Genomic DNA, 21,636 nt, shown 5'->3' with positions numbered 1-21,636 from the left:
GACGTACAAAAATAAAGATTTAATGATGAACAAAAGGTGGCGTACTGGGAATTAAATAATCACTAGCAAATAAAACAAAGTGCAACAGAAAACACTTTAGGAAAACTTCCAAGGTGCAGCATAAGGGCAGAGGCAAAGAAACGAAGAAGAGGCAAGCTCAACGGTGTGGCTCAGATGGTCCAGTAGCTGTCCAGAAAGTATCAAATCTGGCTTTCGTCATCCAAGTCCTTGCACAAGACACTTATTCAGCCTTGCTCCCAGTGCTACTCACACACATGTGAATGAATGTTGGGTGGTGGTCGGAGAAGCTGTAGACGCAAATTGGTGGCCAATTTTTCGTCAGTCTACCCCAGAGCAGCTGTGGTTACAATTGTTACCACCACTAAAATGTGAATATGGAGTGATTACCTGGGTTACCACCTCGATCAAAACCTGACTGGAGATGTGCACATCGAGAAGGCAATAAAAATCACCTCCAAGCGGCTGCACTACCTCACAGTCATGGCGAGACATGGACTACCTGCAGACGACCTTGTTACCATCTACACCACTCTCATCAGGCCGTGTCTGGAATATAGCTCAGTGCTCTTAGTAGGCTGCTCCAAAAAACAACAGGCAGAGCTAGAGCGAGTCCAGAAACGTGCCTGTAAAATCATTACGAGGAGAGCGGGAAACATCTCACAACCCCTACCATCACTCCAGACCAGGAGAGAGGAGGCTGCAGTGAAGCTGGTCAGGGATATGCATGATGAGCAACACCCTCTGCATGACCTGCTACCTCCAACATGAGGCAGCCGCACTGCCAGGACATTGAGGAACCAACATAAGCTGGCTGAACCCGAGCCCAAAGCCAAGACAAAGAGACTTAAAAACTCTACCCTGCATACAGCATTTAAACTGTATCATGACACTATCTAATTAAATAAGTAATACAGTCATATACCAGAATGCTAATAGTTTCCATGCTGCTGTTGCCCTGAAAATGTTTTTTTATATAAAATACTGTCTGTTCTTTTAATTTTTTTTATTTGTGTTTGTTTGATATTCATTGTAAAGTTCAGCTGTTTTTTCAGTGGGGCCCTCGCTCCACTGCAAGCATGAATTAATAAAGTCAAGTCATTACATAATGGGTTCTCAGTGTAACGCGCTTTGAGACACTAGAAAAAGCGCTATATACATGTATTCCATTATGTGACATGTGTACCTCTCTTTCTGAAGTCAAAAATGGTGTTAAAGGTAAAATATAAGGATGCATAATATATATTTATTTTAAGCCAATACCGACATTCCACTTTCTCAAGACCAAAAACCGATTCATTGTTTTTAATTTAGATTTAACTGTTTGTACACACCTAGAGGTAACTCACGACACATACAATGGTGTACCTATAGATTTCTTCTAATCAAATATTTCATTACTGCAGCTATAAAAATCAGTAGTAAAGCTTATGTCCTTATTTTCATCTATCAATGTCCATCTATTGCTGGCAAACATACTGCACATTCAAAAAATAGCTGTGGCTCAGAAGTACAAACCGTGACTACGGGGTGTTTGCTGGCTGATGGGATCCAGTGTCTTTACTCTTTGGTGATGGTGTGGAGCTGGTCGTCCAGCATCATCATTTCCATGCCAAATCGATTTGACTCCCAAGCAGTCCCTGGTGGGCTTTTTGTACTTTTTGGGTGCAGCAACTGTCCCAGGCCTTTCTTTGCTGCTGGCATTGGGCAGAGTCTTTGGCGGTGCAGGCATCTTCATGGGTTTTTGAGGCACCGTCGTGGCAACGCTGACCTTTCGGGTAGCTAGTGAGGTTTGACGTGTTAAAGCCACATGTTTTTTTTCCTCTTCTTGGAGTGGTTGCAGGGTATTTGGTATGTGTGGCACAGGGTATGTCTTCCTTCAGTAAAGAAGTCCTACATAATCGACGCCATGTTTGTGTACATTGAGTTCAGGGGAAGTTAACGATCGGCTACTAGGTAGCAGCACTTGATCTGTTCAGCATAGTACAGTATAGGCAGTGTTGGGTTAGTTACTGAAAAACAGTAACTAGTTACAGTTACTAGTTACTTTATTTCAAAAGTAACTCAGTTACTAACTCAGTTACTTACACCAAAAAGTAATGCGTTACTGTGAAAAGTAACTATTTAGTTACTTCTTCTACTTTTTTTTTTTTAAAGCTCCCATTAATGCCCTTTTAGCCTTCATTTCAGTACTGTTATTGCACTGGAGAATAATACAATCTGTTGATCAACTTGACATACATTTGCATCACTGAACTCTGCTAAGCAATGTGCTCTACATACAACACACAAAGACAAAGATATGTTTCAAAGGGCCAATTTATTTCAGGCCAGAACAAATTGACAAAACTATTTTAAATAGCTGCAACATAACATACATAAGTAACAAACAGCATAATAACATTAACACTAACACTAACACTAACCACGTTAAACCCAGATTCCGAACTAATAAAGGTCTTAACTCATTCTCTTTCTATGCCACTTCAATATGGAATGCACTCCCAACAGGTGTAAAAGAAAGGGCATCTCTATCCTCCTTCAAAACCGCACTAAAAGAACACCTCCAGGCAACTACAACCCTAAACTAACACCCTCCCTTCCACATACTACCTCTTCGGATTGTAAATAATCAAATGTAGACACTTTTTCTTATACTTTCTGATCTCTCTCTCTGTGTCCACTACTTGCTGTACATATCCTACCAAGTCAGTCCTACACTGTTCCAATGTCCATTTCTCTGATGATGCAATTGTTGATGACTGAAGTGTTGATACCAACCAAACCTAACCCCCCCCCCTCCATATCCCACACCCCGGATTGTAAATAATGTAAATAATTCAATGTATATACCCTGATGATTATCTTGTGTGATGACTGTATTATAATGTTAGTATATATTTGATAGTATATATCTGTATCTGGACCCCGACTTAAACAAGTTAAAAAACTTATTTGGGTGTTACCATTTAGTGGTCAATTGTACGGAATATGTACTGTACTGTGCAATCTACTAATAAAAGTTTCAATCAATCAATCAATCAATCAATCAACAACATAGCTGTAAAGCTGGCTTCACCCAAGGAAGGCACACGTGACATACACAGAGCCTAACCAGGCAGATTTGAATTGTTGTTTTGGGCAGTAGACGGGATCTTTGATCCAAGACACAACTTACATTTAACTAAATTGTGCTCGACAAAAGAAAAGAAGTGAGAATATCTCATACTTGCCAACCCTCCCGAATTTCACTGCCTCTCCCCGGGACAACCATTCTCCAAATTTCTGCCGATTTCCAGCCGGACTTAAGGCACGCCCCCTCCCGGTCTGTGCGGATCTGAGTGGGGACAGCCTGTCGTCACGTCCGCTTGGCCAACCAAAAAGTAACCACAGAACACTATACCGTATAGTCGTATAGTGTTCTGTGGTTACTTTTTTGTTGGCCAACGGTTGTATTGCGCATTACTGCATATCCAGGTTTTGCGCCACATGTAAAATTGCTTGGGTGTTCATACACATCCAGTCATAATATAAAATGAGGTTTAGCAATGAGCTAAACACTACTCAGTATTTTGTTTACATATTGCACAAACTGTTTTTCTACTGTGTTTAGGTGTTTTACCCAGAAGACACATTCAACCGACCATATGTCCTCAATCTTTTATGTGAACAGGTAAGCACAGACGACTCGGTTGACCTTGTATTTGTGCTACAATTGTAATCCAATTTTCTCTTGCAACAGTAGACTTGTTCATAATTTAGTATGATGCTTTTTATAGATCACGAAGGACACTTATTCTGACAGCTGTGTAAAGATAAGCAGAGAGGAAAGAAGGAAGATGAAGGATTTGCTCGGTAAGGATTGTGAGGGCCATGACTACTATAGATTAGATCAAATGTCAAAGTATCAATCCAAAATCTTAAGTTTCAAGTTTATTCACAATACCATATAACAATTACAATAGCAGTGAAATATCATCATTTAAAGATGTTGGTACGTGAAAGGGTCCCCCAAATAAGCTAGAAGAAGCTTTTGACAGGGGGTCCAGAGGACAGTATATACATGGAATGATGAAACATGGTAGCAAGCACAACAACAACAAAAAAACAAAAAAAACAACGCTATATGATTAACACAAGATAATAGTACTAAAGCAAGCATATACATACATACATTCATTCAACCATGCAAAACCCAACAGTAGTCTACCCCACATGAGGCATTAAATATAGGTGGTTAATAGGTAAGTTTTCAGTTTCTTTTTGAAGTTGGAGAATGGATACAGCATCTTGAGGCTCTCATTAAGCCGGTTTCAAATCTTTGGTCCCCTGCATACAACACTTCGAGCGGTACAAGCCAGTAAACGATGTTTACCTGATATCAGATCTAAGTTACGAGTGTTGTGGGCATGCTGGGGGTGGTAGATAAGAACCAAGCTACAGAGCCTAAGATTCAGCCTGTAAATGACTTGATAGGTTAAACAAGCATTTTGATAAATATTGAACTCTGTCAGTCTTAAGAGATGATAATTATGGAATAGATGTCGAGTGGGGGCATTAAACTTGGACCATGACAGGGCCCGTATGATTTTCTTTTGCATGGATTCTAATTTGTGAAGGTAGGTAGGGAAGGTGTTACACCAGATGACATTACAGTAGTTTAGATGTGGTTAAAAGAGAGTTTTATATAGGGTGAGTAGAGCATAAAGAGGAAGATAATGACGAAGGTGAAAGAACAGGCCAACATATTTGGATAATTTGTTTAACAGATGGCTAATGTGACATTTGAAATTGAGGTATTCGTCAATGATGACCCCCAGGAATTTTGTGGAATACACTCTCTGTATTTCCTGCCCATTGATGTTGATATGGCAGTGCTCAGTATTTGTCCGGTTTTTATTAGAACGAAATAGAATACAATTTGTTTTATTTACATTAAGTGAGAGCTTATTGCATTTGAACCAGGAATCCACTTTCACAAGCTCTGAATTGACAGTTACTTGTAGATCGTGTAGGCTCCTGTGTGAGGTATACAAATTTGTATCGTCAGCAAAAATTATTTTATGAAAAGTTTCGGAGGAGTTTACAAAATCATTTATGTATAGGATAAAAAGGAGAGGCCCCAAGATGGATCCCTGGGGAACCCCATAATTTATGGTCATACAGGGTGAATTGTGATCATTGACGCATACACATTGCTGCCTTCCGTATAGGTAAGAGCGGAACCAATCGAGAGGTACCCCTCTGACACCATAGTGATATAGCTTATACAATAAGATCTCAAAGTCTATTGTGTCAAAGGCCTTGGATAGATCCAAAAAAATGTCAATACCGCATTTTCCTTCTTCAATACAGTCATTGACCTTTTCCAAGAGGTCGAGTATAGCCGTACAGGTGGTGCTTTTTTTACGAAAACCATATTGGGAGGAGACAAGGATATTTAGTTTTTCCAGAAAGCCATTCAGTCGGTTATAGACCACTTTCTCAAATATTTTTGAAAATGTTGGTAAAATTGAAATTGGCCTATAATTGTTCATATTATTTTTATCACCTGATTTAAAAATTGGGATTTTTGCCACTTTGGACATTTTGGGTACAATGCCAGCACTAAGTGACAGGTTTATACAGTGACAAAGAGGATTTATGATCACATTTGCTATGGCTTTCAAGATTTAGCTAACACAATCTTGAAACTATTTGAACACATTAAAAGTCACAGAACTTCAAATGTCTTAAAAATGGTCTTTACTGAGGGTTGACTTGAGCACATTAAGTCGGTTGTCATGTGACTTGTCATGTAATTATCCCAGAATACAAAATGGCTTCCCCAAAATGGTAGTGTTGCAGGTAAACATATGCGAAGGAGTGGGTTCATTTCCAGGAATCCTTAAAGATAATTGTAAAGCCATTCAACAAGTAGAATCCTGAATTAGGGTGTCAATTATTTGGGGTAATCAGTGACTGCGGATTTTCATTGTCGAATTTGATTCGTTGAATTTTGCGGCAAATTGAGAACACAGCTAATGGGGATTCCCACAAATAAACAGAGCGCATTTGAGACTTTTCCGCCTCCAAAAAAGGCTAAAACACAAAGATTAACAAATACCGGTAAACATGATTGGGTAGTTTGGTAAGGGCCTCCAATCGTGGCCAGGGTTGTGCCAAATGTTGTTTGGGGTGGAGCCGCACTTTCGTCTTTCAAACACACTGCTGTATTAAAAAAAGAACATGTGGATTGTTACAATCAGGTTTTGATGATCAAAGATGTTTGGTTATGTAACATGTAACATTTGCACCTCTATAAATGCTTTTACTATTCTGTAAATTGTGTTGTATTACATGTTGCCAAGTTAATAGCCGCTTTGCTTCTGGCAGAGGGCCAACAGTAAAACAGTCATATATACATGTATGTTGGTAGAAGTGTACACAATAATGAACAAGCCATTAAATATAGCATGGAACACAGTGAAGACAGTCATCAAGTTGAGAACATATGGCACAACTGTGACGTAATCAAGAACTGGACGCCCCTCCAAAATTGATAAGACAAAAAGAAAGCTTCTCATGAAGGGACATACAGGATTCTTAACCAGTGTATACCTTTTCTGACGTATCATTTATTGTCATTTTTGTTATTTTTCTTCTCAATAGCTAATTTTAATGTGGGAACTATGAGCACCATCCAGGACGACAGCTTAAAGAAAAGGATTGTCATTGCTGCTCGGGACAACTGGGAAAACTACTTTTCACGATTATTTCCTATACAGGTAAAGATGGAACATTTGCACGGAAGAAAGGTTAGCACAATGCATAGTAAATATACTGCTTTCCAAAACCTAATTAGAAATGTAGTCCTTCCCTGGAACCAAATGTCAAAAAAAACATCATGTATTGCTATAATATCTTATCTTCATTTCTTATACAACAAACCCTGGGGGTTTTGGACAGTCACACTACTAAGAAGTGGACCAGTAAAGTAAAGGAAAAAATACAAGTGTATTGAAAAGGAACATACACAACTTAATATTTTCCATTCTTTTACTTTTTCTTTAAACTTCAGGATTGTTATTAATACTCTATATTGCATTGCAGTCAGACAATGATGACACTCAGATTTTGGGTGTGTGCCATCGTGGCATTCGGTTAATGAAAATGGTGGCAGCGTCAGGCATTGACCCAAAACACCTTCGCCTGCTGAGAAGCTACAGGTAAGATTTAGCAGACACTGTTACAGTATATAACAGTTAAAGGCCTACTGAAATGCGATTTTCTTATTTAAACGGGGATAGCAGGTCCATTCTATGTGTCATACTTGATCATTTCGCGATATTGCCATATTTTTGCTGAAAGGATTTAGTAGAGAACATCGACGATAAAGTTCGCAACTTTTGGTCGCTGATAAAAAAGCCTTGCCTGTACCGGAAGTAGCAGACGATATGCGCGTGACGTCACAGGTTGTGGAGCTCCTTACATCTGCACATTGTTTACAATCATGGCCACCAGCAGCGAGAGCGATTCGGACCGAGAAAGCGACGATTTCCCCATTAATTTGAGTGAGGATGAAAGATTCGTGGATGAGGAAAGTGAGAGTGAAGGACTAGAGGGCAGTGGGAGCGATTCAGATAGGGAAGATGCTGTGAGAGGCGGGTGGGACCTGATATTCAGCTGGGAATGACTAAAACAGTAAATAAACACACGACATATATATACTCTATTAGCCACAACACAACCAGGCTTATATTTAATATGCCACAAATTAATCCCACATAACAAACACCTCCCCCCTTTCGTCCATATAACCCGCCAATACAACTCAAACACCTGCACAACACACTCAATCCCACAGCCCAAAGTACCGTTCACCTCCCCAAAGTTCATTCAGCACATATATTTCCCCAAAGTCCCCAAAGTTACGTACGTGACATGCACATAGCGGCACGCACGTATGGGCAAGCGATCAAATGTTTGGAAGCCGCAGCTGCATGCGTACTCACGGTACCGTGTCTGCGTACCCAACTCAAAGTCCTCCTGGTAAGAGTTTCTGTTGTCCCAGTTCTCCACAGGCCAATGGTAAAGCTTGACTGTCATCTTTCGGGAATGTAAACAATGAAACACCGGCTGTGTTTGTGTTGCTGCAGCCGCCCGCAATACACCGCTTCCCACCTACAGCTTTCTTTTTTGCTCTCTCCATTGTTCATTGAACAAATTGCAAAAGATTCACCAACACAGATGTCCAGAATACTGTGGCATTCTGCGATGAAAACAGACGACTTAATAGCTGGCCACCATGCTGTCCCAAAATGTCCTCTACAATCCGTGTCGTCACGCGCAGACGTCATCATACCGAGACGTTTTCAGCAGGATATTTCGCGCAAAATTTTAAATTGCACTTTAGTAAGCTAACCCGGCCGTATTGGCATGTGTTGCAATGTTAAGATTTCATCATTGATATATACTGTAAACTATGGGACTGCGTGGTCGGTAGTAGTGGGTTTCAGTAGGCCTTTAATCTTATCAACCCTTGAGAGGCTTGCTATAAATAATGTTTTTGTCTGCACGTACAAGCTCTACATGGACGATATTTGAGGAGACTGATGCTTACTGTCGATGTGAAAATGTAAATTTGCTATTTGATAAGAGTGGAGGAATGATACTTGTAAAGTTTGGGTGGGGATTTGTTCATCACAAAGCCGACACATACAGACATATCTGCACCCTCAAAGTTTTGCAGAGCTGCTGTCGGTTGAACTATGTGGCACCAACAAAGTCCAACTGGAGTTGAAGAATGAAAACCTACAGCTACACTCTACCAAGGCTCCGCAAATCACTGCCACAGTCCAACTCTTCCTCAAACAGCTCATTAAGGTACCAAGCCCTTGTCATCGTTGTAGAATCATATTGACTTCATACTATCCCAAATGCATATTTATTTAGACTGCTGATGGATGTTTTATAACTCTAATAATATAACACTTTTTGTTCCTTAGAACTCTGACCACGTGGTTGCCCTGAAGAGCTTTGTCACAGATGACAAGAGTCTACTCAGCTTTAGCAAAGGAGATATAATCAAGCTCCTACCAATGGAGGCACTCCAGCCAGGTAAGCAATGCCAATAACAGACAAAAGAAGTGCTTTCTTATTTGGTGTACTTCTATTCTTACACTTAAGGCCTGATATACTTCAGGTTTGCATATGTTAAAACGTGCAAAACAGAGAGCGCAATTGTTTTAGCATGTCTGTCATCATGGATATGCAGATATGCTAATTAGCAAAACACCCACAATACTCACAGGATAAGATGCAAATATAATTATTCAGCTCACACAATGTGATTTATCAATGCTGAAACTGTTCTGCGGGCCAGCTTTGTGTCTTCATATAGCATGTTTGAAAGTTATGTGCAAACTGACATAGTTACACACACGACTGTGAGGAGGAGATTGCACTACAGGGTCTGTTGGGCAGAGAATCCTTCGTCCTACGTGTGTGTGTGTTAATATATTTAGACTGTTATGAATAAACAATATTAGACTTATTGTCTATTAGGCCTTATAATGTTATATTTATATAGCTGCTGGATGACTTAAGGGGCTGATTAAAATGAATTGAATTGATGAGTTTTGGTGTCTGTGTTTTGTATATATAAAATATATTTTTATAATATATTTCCAAAATGAGAAAACGTATGCATGTTCTTGCGTTTGGATCATTCCAGACACATAAACGTGCTGCAGTGTTGTGATGGTCCACTACCTCCCTCCAAATTGCGCCGCCACAGCGTGCTTAAAATAGTTTGTTGTCAAGATGTCAGAAAATGTGTTACAGATTATAGATGTGTGCAATACTTATTCAATATTGAACACAAGTTGGAGATCACAATAACATGAATGTGGAGGGAAGTGAATATTTACATGGACACATCATTTGAACAGACACTTTTGCACTTGTTATCAATTGTACAATAGACAAATGCAATCAAAACACTCAATATGAAAGTGTGCAGTGATAGACACTTACCAACTAAATATTCATTATCTTGGCTAAGCAAAATATCTAAAAGTGACTTATGTGACAGCCTGGATAGGGTGTTGAGGCCCAAAACAGACATTTGTGATAAATGATGTATAAAAACAGTTTATTGCTCAGAAGTACAAAAATATGCAAAGCCACGTCGATAACAAGAATGCCGGGAATAAAGTACAAAGTAAAACGACTAAAAACCTCAGACAGAGCTGTGGAAAAATCTAGCACAAATATACAGCACAGCGTGGCAAAAAAACTAAATAGCGTGTACTTTGAGTGGGCATGTTGCGTGTGTTCTACTAAGACTGCATGTGCAATTGAAAAATGACCGTCTTATTCAAATGAGGATTTTTGCATGCATACATGGACTTGGAGACCATCATTTTCTACACAGTCATGTTATCATGCTCCTACCTGTGTGCGATGGGTTGCACCAGCAGCACACATCTATAATCTGTAACACTTTTCTGAACCGTAATCCAGACAACAGAACCATTTGCACACTGACACTTATTCTGTGTGCGAGGCTGTGGATCACATCACCAGAGCATTTGTGTGTCTGGAATGACTCAAACGCAAGAAAATGCGCAATGAAATTTGTATTTTATAAAAAAAATTCACTATTTAGGCCCTATGTGATGGGAATAAAAATGTAGCAAAGTACAATATTTATTTAAGTACAAGTAAAATTAGACATTTTAAAAACTACAGAGTACAAAACAAATTGACCTAATTACAGTAACGTAAGAAAACGTAATTTCTTATTTCCACTTTTGGTAATTGCCACCTGGTTCTACATACCTTGCCCTAGTCACCAGACCAAACTGCCTAAAACAAAGAGCATAGACAGTAAACACCAAAAAGGAACTGACACAAGTAGGAGCATGTTGGAATGCAGACCAAGACACCTGACCCACAATGGCAGGAACCAAACCACTGAAATAGAGAAGGGACATTACAAGGCAATTCAGGGTGCCTATTTGAAATAAACTCAACAATTTCCTTTAAAATTTGCAGGTTGGTATTTCGGTACTTTGGGAGGACGCTCTGGTCTTTTTCCAGCTGATCGAACACAGCCATCAGCCGCATTGGACTACCATCATCTCAAACTTGATCGAAGAGATGATAGGCGGAAAAGTATGAGAGTTGCAAGACCCGACACTCTGCCAAAAGAAGCTACTCTAGTTCCCATTAGCAAGGAAGCAGACCACAGTTACTTGGCATGGCCCACGAGAGAAGATTCATTCCAGAGATCGGTACGGACCTCCATCCAAGAGACGCCTCAAGACTTACAAATGTCAGCAATGGCTGAGTTTGCCAGGAAATACTTTAGGTAAGATTTTTGTTTATTTGTTTCGACTCAAATTTTGGATCTGATATTTGGTTATCATTGCCTGTTCATTAAAGAATGGAAAATAAAGGCTTAAATCCAAGTGGCAAACTTTTTTTGGAAGCTGTTCAATTCACAAAGGTAAGACACAACCAACACAACCGTCCTCTTTTTGCGTTCATTATTCTGCATTTAAACAAATACATCTGGCCATTTCTTTTTTAGGTGCCGATTTCGGAGTCTCTCATTATTTACAACGACCCTGATATCAACCAGTTATCTGTTCAGTGCTTTACGGGTAAGAAACGTCAAGCTATTACCAATAAAACATGTTTTAGTTTTTCTAATATTGCACACTCCCTTAAAGCTATCATGCAGTTTATGGGCGATACAGCAATGAAGAAGCAAACCTCGCAAGCAGACTGTTTGCGTCATATCTTACTGGTCCGTGTCCCTCATTTCCTTTAATTGGAGAAAACAATGATAATCTAAATTCTTAAAAAACTGTGTTCAGCTTGGGAAGGAAAAAGAGCAGCTCAGGGATGAAGTCTACTGCCAGGTCATCAAGCAAACAACCAACAACCCAAATACGTAAGTCTACTTCATGTTTTTAACATTTGAAATAGACAAATCGAAATGTTTTTATTCTACAGTCTCATATTCAACAATGGATTGCATCGTTATCTGCAAACAAGTTAAAATAAGATACATTTAATTATTCTTCCATTAACAGACCTTGTTGAGGCTGTTCCTTACTTTCGAATAATTGTTGCAAAATGTTGCAAAAGGCAGGGCGTCAAGAAAAAGCGGAAACGTCTGCAATTAATCCTTTTATGCTTGCTGGACTTAGGTTTTATGAGGTACACAAATCTTTGGTTGGAAAGCAAACATAACATTCCCAGACTTTCCATCTTATAAATGGGCACCATGCTTGACCACAGTATGAAGCACTCAATCAACTCTTACAGGCTTAAGGTGTCAAGTGTGCCCAAGCAGGCTACATATTGCCTCAAGTGATTGATGTGCAAGATGAGAATAATAATTGACCAATGGTCGAACAAAGCATTAGATTTCTGATATGAACCAAGTGTTAGGTGCTTAAAGAGATATAATTCATATGCAGAAAAAGTCTAGCCAAATTGTATCTTAAATAGGAGACATGTTTAATTACATACACAGAGTTGGCAAAAAAAAATTATTTAAGTCACGTCTTGCTTACCAAAAACACAATGGTCAATACAAAAAAATTGCAAACACTCTCAGAAGAACAACTGAAAACAACAGTGCAGAGATGTTAAAAATAAGCTAAACCAAAGAAGCAGCTGGAGCAGAGAAACAAGATAACGAGGAAAAAAGGATAGACTGCACAAAAACGAAAACTACAAAAACATGAATAGAAATACTAAAATAGGATTCAAAATATTGGAGGTAGGAGGGGCCAGTAATGCTGTAGTCTCGCAAGAGCATATGTGACACGGGAAAAAAACAGTCAAGTGGATCACAAGGCTGTCAAACAATTCTGATTCATTCAGACATCCGCCAAAATTAAACTAAGGCAAAAAAAAGCAAACAACATATTTAAGTATCCAAATCTGGAAGCACTCAAAGACTATATTGAAGAGTGCTTTGATCGTCTCGTCATGGGAAAGCCCTCGAGGACGCCAACATCAAATAGGAGCCGCCCGGAAGACTCACCTAGCAAAGTGTCACAGCCGCTGATATCTTGGATTCCATCGACAAGAGGCTGATTTTCTTGGATGGCCGCCTCACACTTGTCGAGGTGCTCCACAAGGAGTTCCAAGCCATCCAGAGAGAGTTTGGACATCGGACAACAACAGGTTGTCTCTCTCGCCCAAGAGAGCGCTGCTCTTCGCGAGTCTGTGAAATCACTCACCGACGGAGTGGCACAACTCACCCGGGAAAACAAGATCATGAAGGAGAAAGGATAGAGGTCCTTCATGGAACACCAGGTCAAGCTTTCAGCAGACACCATCAGGAACATCACCTTCCACCGCGTCCACCAGCTTGGAGCCAAAAAGCCAGAGAACAGGAGGCCGAGACCTATCGTGGCACAATTTAAACACTTCAAGCAGAAGGAACAGTCGCAGAGCTGAAGGGATCCAACTTCAGCATAAAGGACCAGTTTCCCAAGGAGATTCTCAACAGACGGCGCCATCTGTATATCAGCGTCTGCCCTTGTATATCAGCATCTTCCCAGGTCTCTTTCGGTTGGTTGCCATCGAGGGATTTGATTACGGACAAGGCTTTCTTGGTATCTTTAGTTTCTGCAATCTTTTCAAGTTGATTATGCTTTGCTGCTCTCTTCGCCTCGGTTATCTTGTCTTGGACCTCTCTGGATATAGCCAGCCACTCCTTTCGGCTGTCGGCATTCAAGTTCCGCCTCATTCTATTTCTTTCTTGCTTCAGTCGATAGATTTCTTCATTCATCCAAGGCGTCTCAGTAGGTCGGCTGACTTCAGTGGCAGCCTCTTTAAGGAGTGAGGTGAAGGTTTTGAGGACATGGGATGGGTTTCGGAATCATCAATCGCTGCCAGACCTTGACCTTTCCCCAGTCTCCTTTTCGGAAGTTGAGGCGGACTTGGCGCTTGGCTTTCTCAGTCTTGATCTCCTCCCCCCATTTAATTAGAATTGGCAGGTGATTTGAGGAGAGGTCGTTTAGAGGCTCCCAGGAACAGCGGGTAGCGGTTAATGGGTCAGTTAAAGAGAGATCTGGAGCACTGAGTCCCCGGCCTTGGGGGTTTCTTGACGATCTGGTTGGGTTTCCATCGTTGAGGATGGACTTTTCATTTTCCTTGAGCCAGTCATACAGAGTTGTTTCCCTAGTGTGGCATTGACATTTGTTTTCCAAGCAAAATGGTGAGCGTTGAAGTCACCACATATAAGACCCAGGTTTGTTGGGAGTTGGTTTAACCAGGGGAGATGATTGGGGCTGGGGGGGACGTAGATATTACTGAGCGAAAGCTGGGTTCGCCGGGCTGTTGGGATAAGGATTTGTTGCAGTTCAGCCGGGCGCACGTTGGTAACTTGTTGAACAGAGTATGGGATCCCAGTGCGAATTTAGGTCAGTAGGCCACCACCTTGGTCCTTGCAGATTGCATCAAAGCCAGGTAGATGAGGAGTATGGTCTTCAAGGCCTAGTTTGGTTTCTTGGAGAAGAACAGCATCTACATTGGGGGTTTTTTTGCAGAGGGCCGCCAGCTCTGTGGTCTTGGTGGCAAGGAAGTCACAGTTCCACTGAGGGATTGTGAGACTAGGTTGGGTTGAGGGAGGGAAGAGGGCTTTTCTGGAATCACAGTTGAGAATGGTTCTTGGGACAGTGGAACGGATACAAGTCTGGCATGTCCACTTATTCAGGGTCCTCTGCCGTTTTAGCTCCGATCTTGTTTCTGGTGCACACTTCACATGGAAACCTTTGGAGCAGGAGCTGCAGTATGGGGGGGGAATGGGATAAGGTCAGTTTCGTTTTACAAGTCGGGCAGTTTTTGTTGATGGGGGGAGCTAGAGGAAAATGGGTAGTCAGCTGATGGGACTGGGGAGTGGGAGTTTGGACTTGAGGTGCATTGACTGGAGTAGGGTGGCAAGTGGACATGTCCTGTTGGTGATCGTAATATAGCAGGAAACACCAGTGCACGAGCGATGTGCAGTATTTTGGCAGGAGATACAGAATGTGCAGAAGATGGGAGTAAAATCACAGCAAATTGTCTTGGAACACCCGGCACAGGTGGGTCCAGGGTTCCATTCGACATCGCCCGCCCGCAGGAAGAGGGATCGGAGATGCAGGGCGGGCTGTACAGCTCCGATTAGTCAAAATGGGGCACGAGGGGGGCGCCTCCCAAGGCGCGAGTCGGGGTGAAGACCCCTCGCCGTACACCATGTGAAGGTTCCATGTCGTTGTCCTCGATGAGAACACTGCTGTTTCCGGGGGGAAGTATTTCTCATCGTTCAGGGCTCTCTGTATTGTCCCCCTCTTGCCCACGCAATTTTCCCCTCTGTCTTCGGTTATTTCTCTTACTATCCCCTCCTGCTCAGGTCCGGCTGTGCCAAACATTAATATAAATCCATTTAATAAAGTAAAATACAAATAAGGCAACAAGAGAAGTATCCCACACTTCTCTTTTGTAACGTACATATGTACAACAAATATGGGCATCTACATCAACAATATGTTTTGCCTGAGTAGCTGGACAGGACACAAAAAAACAAAAAACAAATGGAAATTGCTTTTGAAAGAAGACATTACTCTTAAAAGAGGAAGAGGAAGAATCAGAAAAAATGGTAGAGATAACAAATACAAAAGAAAAAACAAAGTATTGTAAAATAAAAAAGTGCCAAGCTAACAACTAACATCAGAACACCTCATTCATCATTTTTAAAATGAAAATACAGTAAAAAAAAAAAAAAAAAAAAAATCTGTCTATCACACTGAAAGAGGTTTTGAGTCCAAAGTTGCTTGAACATGTGTATGTGCATTATCTCCACAGAGGGAGCTGCAATTTAGGCTGGCGTCTACTCACCCTCGTTGCTGGCTTCTTCCCCTGTTCTGGAACTCTCCAGCCCTACGTCTCACGCCACTTACAGGACATCAACAAAGACCATCAACACCCTTTCCAAGGTAGAAGCTGACAAACTTCAGGTTTTTTTTTATGATTTCACTTGCCGTATAAAAATACAAACAGAATCTAATGTGTTGTTTTGTTTGCATCTCCTTTTATGAATATGCTTTCAGAGCTGGTGTCTGTTTGCCAGGACAACCTTCAACGTTCTCTCACTTTTGGTGGCCGCCGTAACATGCCCTCACGTATTGAGCTGGAGGCTATCCTGGCAAGTCAACCTATAGATTAATACATGTTTTAGCACAAAGAGTTGGGCATCTTTCATATTTGAACGGACACAGTATCAATACTGGTACGCAACCGTACCAATTTACGCTAATTATGTGTGTTCATATGGTAATAAATTAATTAATTAGTTCATTTGTGAAACAAATAATATAATATTTTTTGTATTTAACATTTAACAGTAGTAGTTTGCTGTAGTAAGGACATCGACATATGCCATTAAGGCCCTATCCACATGAACACGGATATTTTCAAAAACACCTCTCAATATTAACTATATTAAGTAATATTAATCGAAGGAGCCATAACTGAATTAATGAGCCATTCGCATTTTCACTGGACAGTCCTCTGTGAACTTGTACTTGCATGGCTTAATCTTTGAGACAAGCATATGCTACTGGCAGGATTATGCAGATAGACCTGTGATATTACACGAAACGAAAACACATTCACTGGCTGTCATGTACATTTTTCCCAATCAGATGGCAGAAAAGCTGGCACTAACTGACTCTGTTCATCAATATAGTGTACATGTACAGTGAAGTGTACATTATCTCTACAATCCGCGCACACTTATACGGAGCCCAGGAAACACTTTGGATAGTTTTTTTTTTTTAGTTTCCCAGGTGGTTTTTAAAGTAAACCATTTTTAAAGTATTCGTGTTCATGTGGACATGGCCTATGTTGAATGTACTGGTCTTGTTTTTTGTTGAGCTCTACAAAGTGTTGTAATTATTCCACACTAGCTGTTTGCTTTTTTTAACACTTTGTATTTTTATTGCCAAATTGAGAGATGTTAAAATCGCAATGTAAATTCGCTATTGTTAAACAGCAGCATGTACTGCAAATTGCATATCTAAAGTAAATCGATAACGCATTTTGAAAAGTGGAGCCTTACTTTTGAACGTTGTCTATCAGGCATGCTTGCTTTGTTGGAATGGGAGATTGCAACATTACTTAGAGGCAGTTTAATTAAACGCCTGTCTGCACGACAAGTGCTTGAGCCGATGCCGAGTCTGCAACCAGACGTGGTACCACATGCAACAGAAGTATTAAAATATGGTACCGTTTATTTTTACGTGAATCAGTACTCAGTACTACCAATGCGATACCCATTCGTATGCTCTACAATTGCTTAAACTACAGAATTATTGCATGTACTGCATATTGCATATCTAAAGTAAATCGATAACGCATTTTGAAAAGTGGAGCCTTACTTTTGAACGTTGTCTATCAGGCATGCTTGCTTTGTTGGAATGGGAGATTGCAACATTACTTAGAGGCAGTTTAATTAAACGCCTGTCTGCACGACAAGTGCTTGAGCCGATGCCGAGTCTGCAACCAGACGTGGTACCACATGCAACAGAAGTATTAAAATATGGTACCGTTTATTTTTACGTGAATCAGTACTCAGTACTACCAATGCGATACCCATTTGTATGCTCTACAATTGCTTAAACTACAGAATTATTGCATAATTGCACCTGAGTTTTGAGGTATCTTTGTTTTCTGCAGGCGGGTAAAACTTCACAATTGACTTCTATCCATCTGCCAGGTGGGGCGGAATTCCCCATCAAGATACGTAACTTCAGTGTAAGTATTATTTTTAATCCACCACCTTTAAGTGTAATTATAACAAAGTAAACATTGAAACTCATACATCACAAATGTTCAGGTCAAGGTTTATTTACTTCCATCTATCCATCCACTTTCTACCGCTTGTCCCTTTTGGGGTCGCGGGGGTTGCTAGAGCCTATCTCAGCTGCATTCGGGCAGAAGGCGGGGTACACCCTGGACAAGTCGCCGCTTCATCGCAGGGCCAACACAGATAGACAGACAACATTCACAGTCACATTCATTCACTAGGGCCAATGTTTTAGAGTTGCCAATCAACCTATCCCCAGGTGCATGTTTTTAGTTATACAGCACAATTTAAAAGGGGTGGATAAATGTTATTGGCAATGGTAGCATTTCTGTTTCATGGTAAAATCAGTTTGTAGTTGACCATTTTTGTACATTACACATCTCTAGGTGTTAGCATACAACTGCCTACATGACATGATATAAAGGCCTGCCCTATTCTTAGATCATTCTGCAAAGTAATGTAACTTCAAGAGATTGTTCAACTGCTAATCAATTTTAGCAGTTAGTGTAGCTAAAACGTTATACATTCCTGTGGATGTAGATTGTACATTAGACAATGACAGCCTAGTTCAGGGGTATATTCAACTAAAATGTAATTAGGTTCAGATACAGAACATTTCCTCACGCTAAGGTTCCATAGGAATAAATGAACATACTGTATATGAGTCTGTCCATTCTGGGTTGAAAGCTCAAGATTCACTATGTACTTTCCTTATCTTTGAGAGCACCTTGTATATTTATTTTGCTGTTGTCTCTGTCTTGTCTGTGTCCTCTCTCCACTTCTATTGAAAGCTGGGACGTATCATTCTTCTTTTCTTGCAACTGACGCATCTCTGTCCTGTCTTTACATACAGTATGTCTTGCTCAATTCCCTCTTCTTTTCCCAATTATCACTTGTTTTTCCTTCTCACTCACTTTGCTTCTCTTTGGTCTGTCTTTGCATTTACTGTCGCCATTTTTAAACCCTGAAATACATACAATAGATGTGATTTGCAGAGCAGTATCACGTGGGATTGCCTAATTTACATGCAATTAGTCAGTAGATTTACAGATCTGATCATCCAGTTTCTAGTCTATTAATGCTCTGCCGGTCAAAATAAAAGTGCACTGAAAAAAGTTGAAATACTAAAATATTTTTCTTCACTTTAGGTCAATAGAAATTCTCCAATTGGTTGCGACGCTAAAACAACCAAAAAAATAAACTTAAGGAAACTAACTGCATTGTACAATTCTCCTATTCAAGAGCTCAAACATAGATCGCAAATATTAGAGAGGAAATAGCGGTCTACCCCTTTTTTAGAAAACATTCAGCCTGTAAAAAGTCCAAAAAGGTACAGAAAATAATGCCGCAGTCGCACTCTATTACTCATGTGTGATTGCAGTAAAAAAAAAAGAGAAACCACATATTTCTCTTAGCACTGTAGTCAGGCTGGCAAAGTTCAACAGCATTATGATACATATATTATTATTACTCTCAGTAGTGATGATATGTTTTTGACTGTAAGATTTTCACTATTAGAGACTGAAAATAAATTCCCCACTTTCATCAATTATCTTTAGGTGTGATGCGGTGCCCTGAGATAAGGTGATAATTACCGGTACTGATGCATACTTGGAGGGATTTTTTTTCTTAGTATTTGTACATAAAAGCACATCTCCTTGCACTGAACACATTTCTCTGTAATACTTGTTCACCCCAAGATGGCAGCTGATGCGGCAACTCAGTTCTGTGGAGAAATGCATATCTCAAACCTCTCAGAAATGAAAGAATTCACCATCTTTGCCAACCGACAAGGTAAAATATACAAGTTCCACAATTACATAAGCTCTCTCTCTTTCTATATATATATATATATATATATATATATATATATATATATATATATATATATATATACACACACACACACACACACACACACACACACACACACACAGGTAAAAGCCAGTAAATTAGAATATTTTGAAAAACTTGATTTATTTCAGTAATTGCATTCAAAAGGTGTAACTTGTACATTATATTTATTCATTGCACACAGACTGATGCATTCAAATGTTTATTTCATTTAATTTTGATGATTTGAAGTGGCAACAAATGAAAATCCAAAATTCCGTGTGTCACAAAATTAGAATATTACTTAAGGCTAATACAAAAAAGGGATTTTTAGAAATGTTGGCCAACTGAAAAGTATGAAAATGAAAAATATAAGCATGTACAATACTCAATACTTGGTTGGAGCTCCTTTTGCCTCAATTACTGCGTTAATGCGGCGTGGCATGGAGTCGATGAGTTTCTGGCACTGCTCAGGTGTTATGAGAGCCCAGGTTGCTCTGATAGTGGCCTTCAACTCTTCTGCGTTTTTGGGTCTGGCATTCTGCATCTTCCTTTTCACAATACCCCACAGATTTTCTATGGGGCTAAGGTCAGGGGAGTTGGCGGGCCAATTTAGAACAGAAATACCATGGTCCGTAAACCAGGCACGGGTAGATTTTGCGCTGTGTGCAGACGCCAAGTCCTGTTGGAACTTGAAATCTCCATCTCCATAGAGCAGGTCAGCAGCAGGAAGCATGAAGTGCTCTAAAACTTGCTGGTAGACGGCTGCGTTGACCCTGGATCTCAGGAAACAGAGTGGACCGACACCAGCAGATGACATGGCACCCCAAACCATCACCCAACCATGCAAATGTTGCATTTCCTTTGGAAATCGAGGTCCCAGAGTCTGGAGGAAGACAGGAGAGGCACAGGATCCACGTTGCCTGAAGTCTAGTGTAAAGTTTCCACCATCAGTGATGGTTTGGGGTGCCATGTCATCTGCTGGTGTCGGTCCACTCTGTTTCCTGAGATCCAGGGTCAACGCAGCCGTCTACCAGCAAGTTTTAGAGCACTTCATGCTTCCTGCTGCTGACCAGCTCTATGGAGATGGAGATTTCAAGTTCCAACAGGACTTGGCGCCTGCACACAGCGCAAAATCTACCCGTGCCTGGTTTACGGACCATGGTATTTCTGTTCTAAATTGGCCCGCCAACTCCCCTGACCTTAGCCCCATAGAAAATCTGTGGGGTATTGTGAAAAGGAAGATGCAGAATGCCAGACCCAAAAACGCAGAAGAGTTGAAGGCCACTATCAGAGCAACCTGGGCTCTCATAACACCTGAGCAGTGCCAGAAACTCATCGACTCCATGCCACGCCGCATTAACGCAGTAATTGAGGCAAAAGGAGCTCCAACCAAGTATTGAGTATTGTACATGCTCATATTTTTCATTTTCATACTTTTCAGTTGGCCAACATTTCTAAAAATCCCTTTTTTGTATTAGCCTTAAGTAATATTCTAATTTTGTGACACACGGAATTTTGGATTTTCATTTGTTGCCACTTCAAATCATCAAAATTAAATGAAATAAACATTTGAATGCATCAGTCTGTGTGCAATGAATAAATATAATGTACAAGTTACACCTTTTGAATGCAATTACTGAAATAAATCAAGTTTTTCAAAATATTCTAATTTACTGGCTTTTACCTGTATATATATATATATATATATATATATATATATATATATATATATATATATATATATAAACATTTTCTATATATAAACATTTTCTACTGCAAATCTCCCTTGTGGTCGCGGGGGCCTGGAGCCTATCCTAGCTGCACTAAAGCGTATGTATATATATATATATATATATATATATATATATATATATATATATATATTTATATATATATATATATATATATATATATATATATATATA

The 21,636-nt window shown here is 40.1% G+C and overlaps 1 protein-coding gene across 1 annotated transcript in view; it reads left to right on the top strand.

Moving 5' to 3' along the window:
• The window catches only part of myo15b (myosin XVB), a 194,484-nt gene that overhangs the window by 152,892 nt on the left and 19,956 nt on the right, over positions 1 to 21,636 (top strand). The window contains exons 46-60 of the mRNA XM_072914051.1: positions 3,632 to 3,691; positions 3,798 to 3,873; positions 6,670 to 6,785; positions 7,111 to 7,226; positions 8,742 to 8,883; positions 9,006 to 9,117; positions 11,059 to 11,374; positions 11,449 to 11,512; positions 11,597 to 11,669; positions 11,739 to 11,815; positions 11,886 to 11,962; positions 15,874 to 16,004; positions 16,119 to 16,219; positions 17,746 to 17,823; positions 19,576 to 19,669. Of these exons, the coding sequence (XP_072770152.1) occupies positions 3,632 to 3,691; positions 3,798 to 3,873; positions 6,670 to 6,785; positions 7,111 to 7,226; positions 8,742 to 8,883; positions 9,006 to 9,117; positions 11,059 to 11,374; positions 11,449 to 11,512; positions 11,597 to 11,669; positions 11,739 to 11,815; positions 11,886 to 11,962; positions 15,874 to 16,004; positions 16,119 to 16,219; positions 17,746 to 17,823; positions 19,576 to 19,669 (1,633 nt within the window). The remainder of the gene's footprint in view (positions 1 to 3,631; positions 3,692 to 3,797; positions 3,874 to 6,669; positions 6,786 to 7,110; positions 7,227 to 8,741; positions 8,884 to 9,005; positions 9,118 to 11,058; positions 11,375 to 11,448; positions 11,513 to 11,596; positions 11,670 to 11,738; positions 11,816 to 11,885; positions 11,963 to 15,873; positions 16,005 to 16,118; positions 16,220 to 17,745; positions 17,824 to 19,575; positions 19,670 to 21,636) is intronic.

This window comes from Nerophis lumbriciformis, linkage group LG11 (assembly GCF_033978685.3).
Source record: "Nerophis lumbriciformis linkage group LG11, RoL_Nlum_v2.1, whole genome shotgun sequence".
NCBI classification, from domain to species: Eukaryota; Metazoa; Chordata; class Actinopteri; order Syngnathiformes; family Syngnathidae; genus Nerophis; species Nerophis lumbriciformis.
The sequence above is the reverse complement of the archived record's forward strand: the minus strand, read 5'-3'. Positions and strand labels throughout refer to the sequence as shown.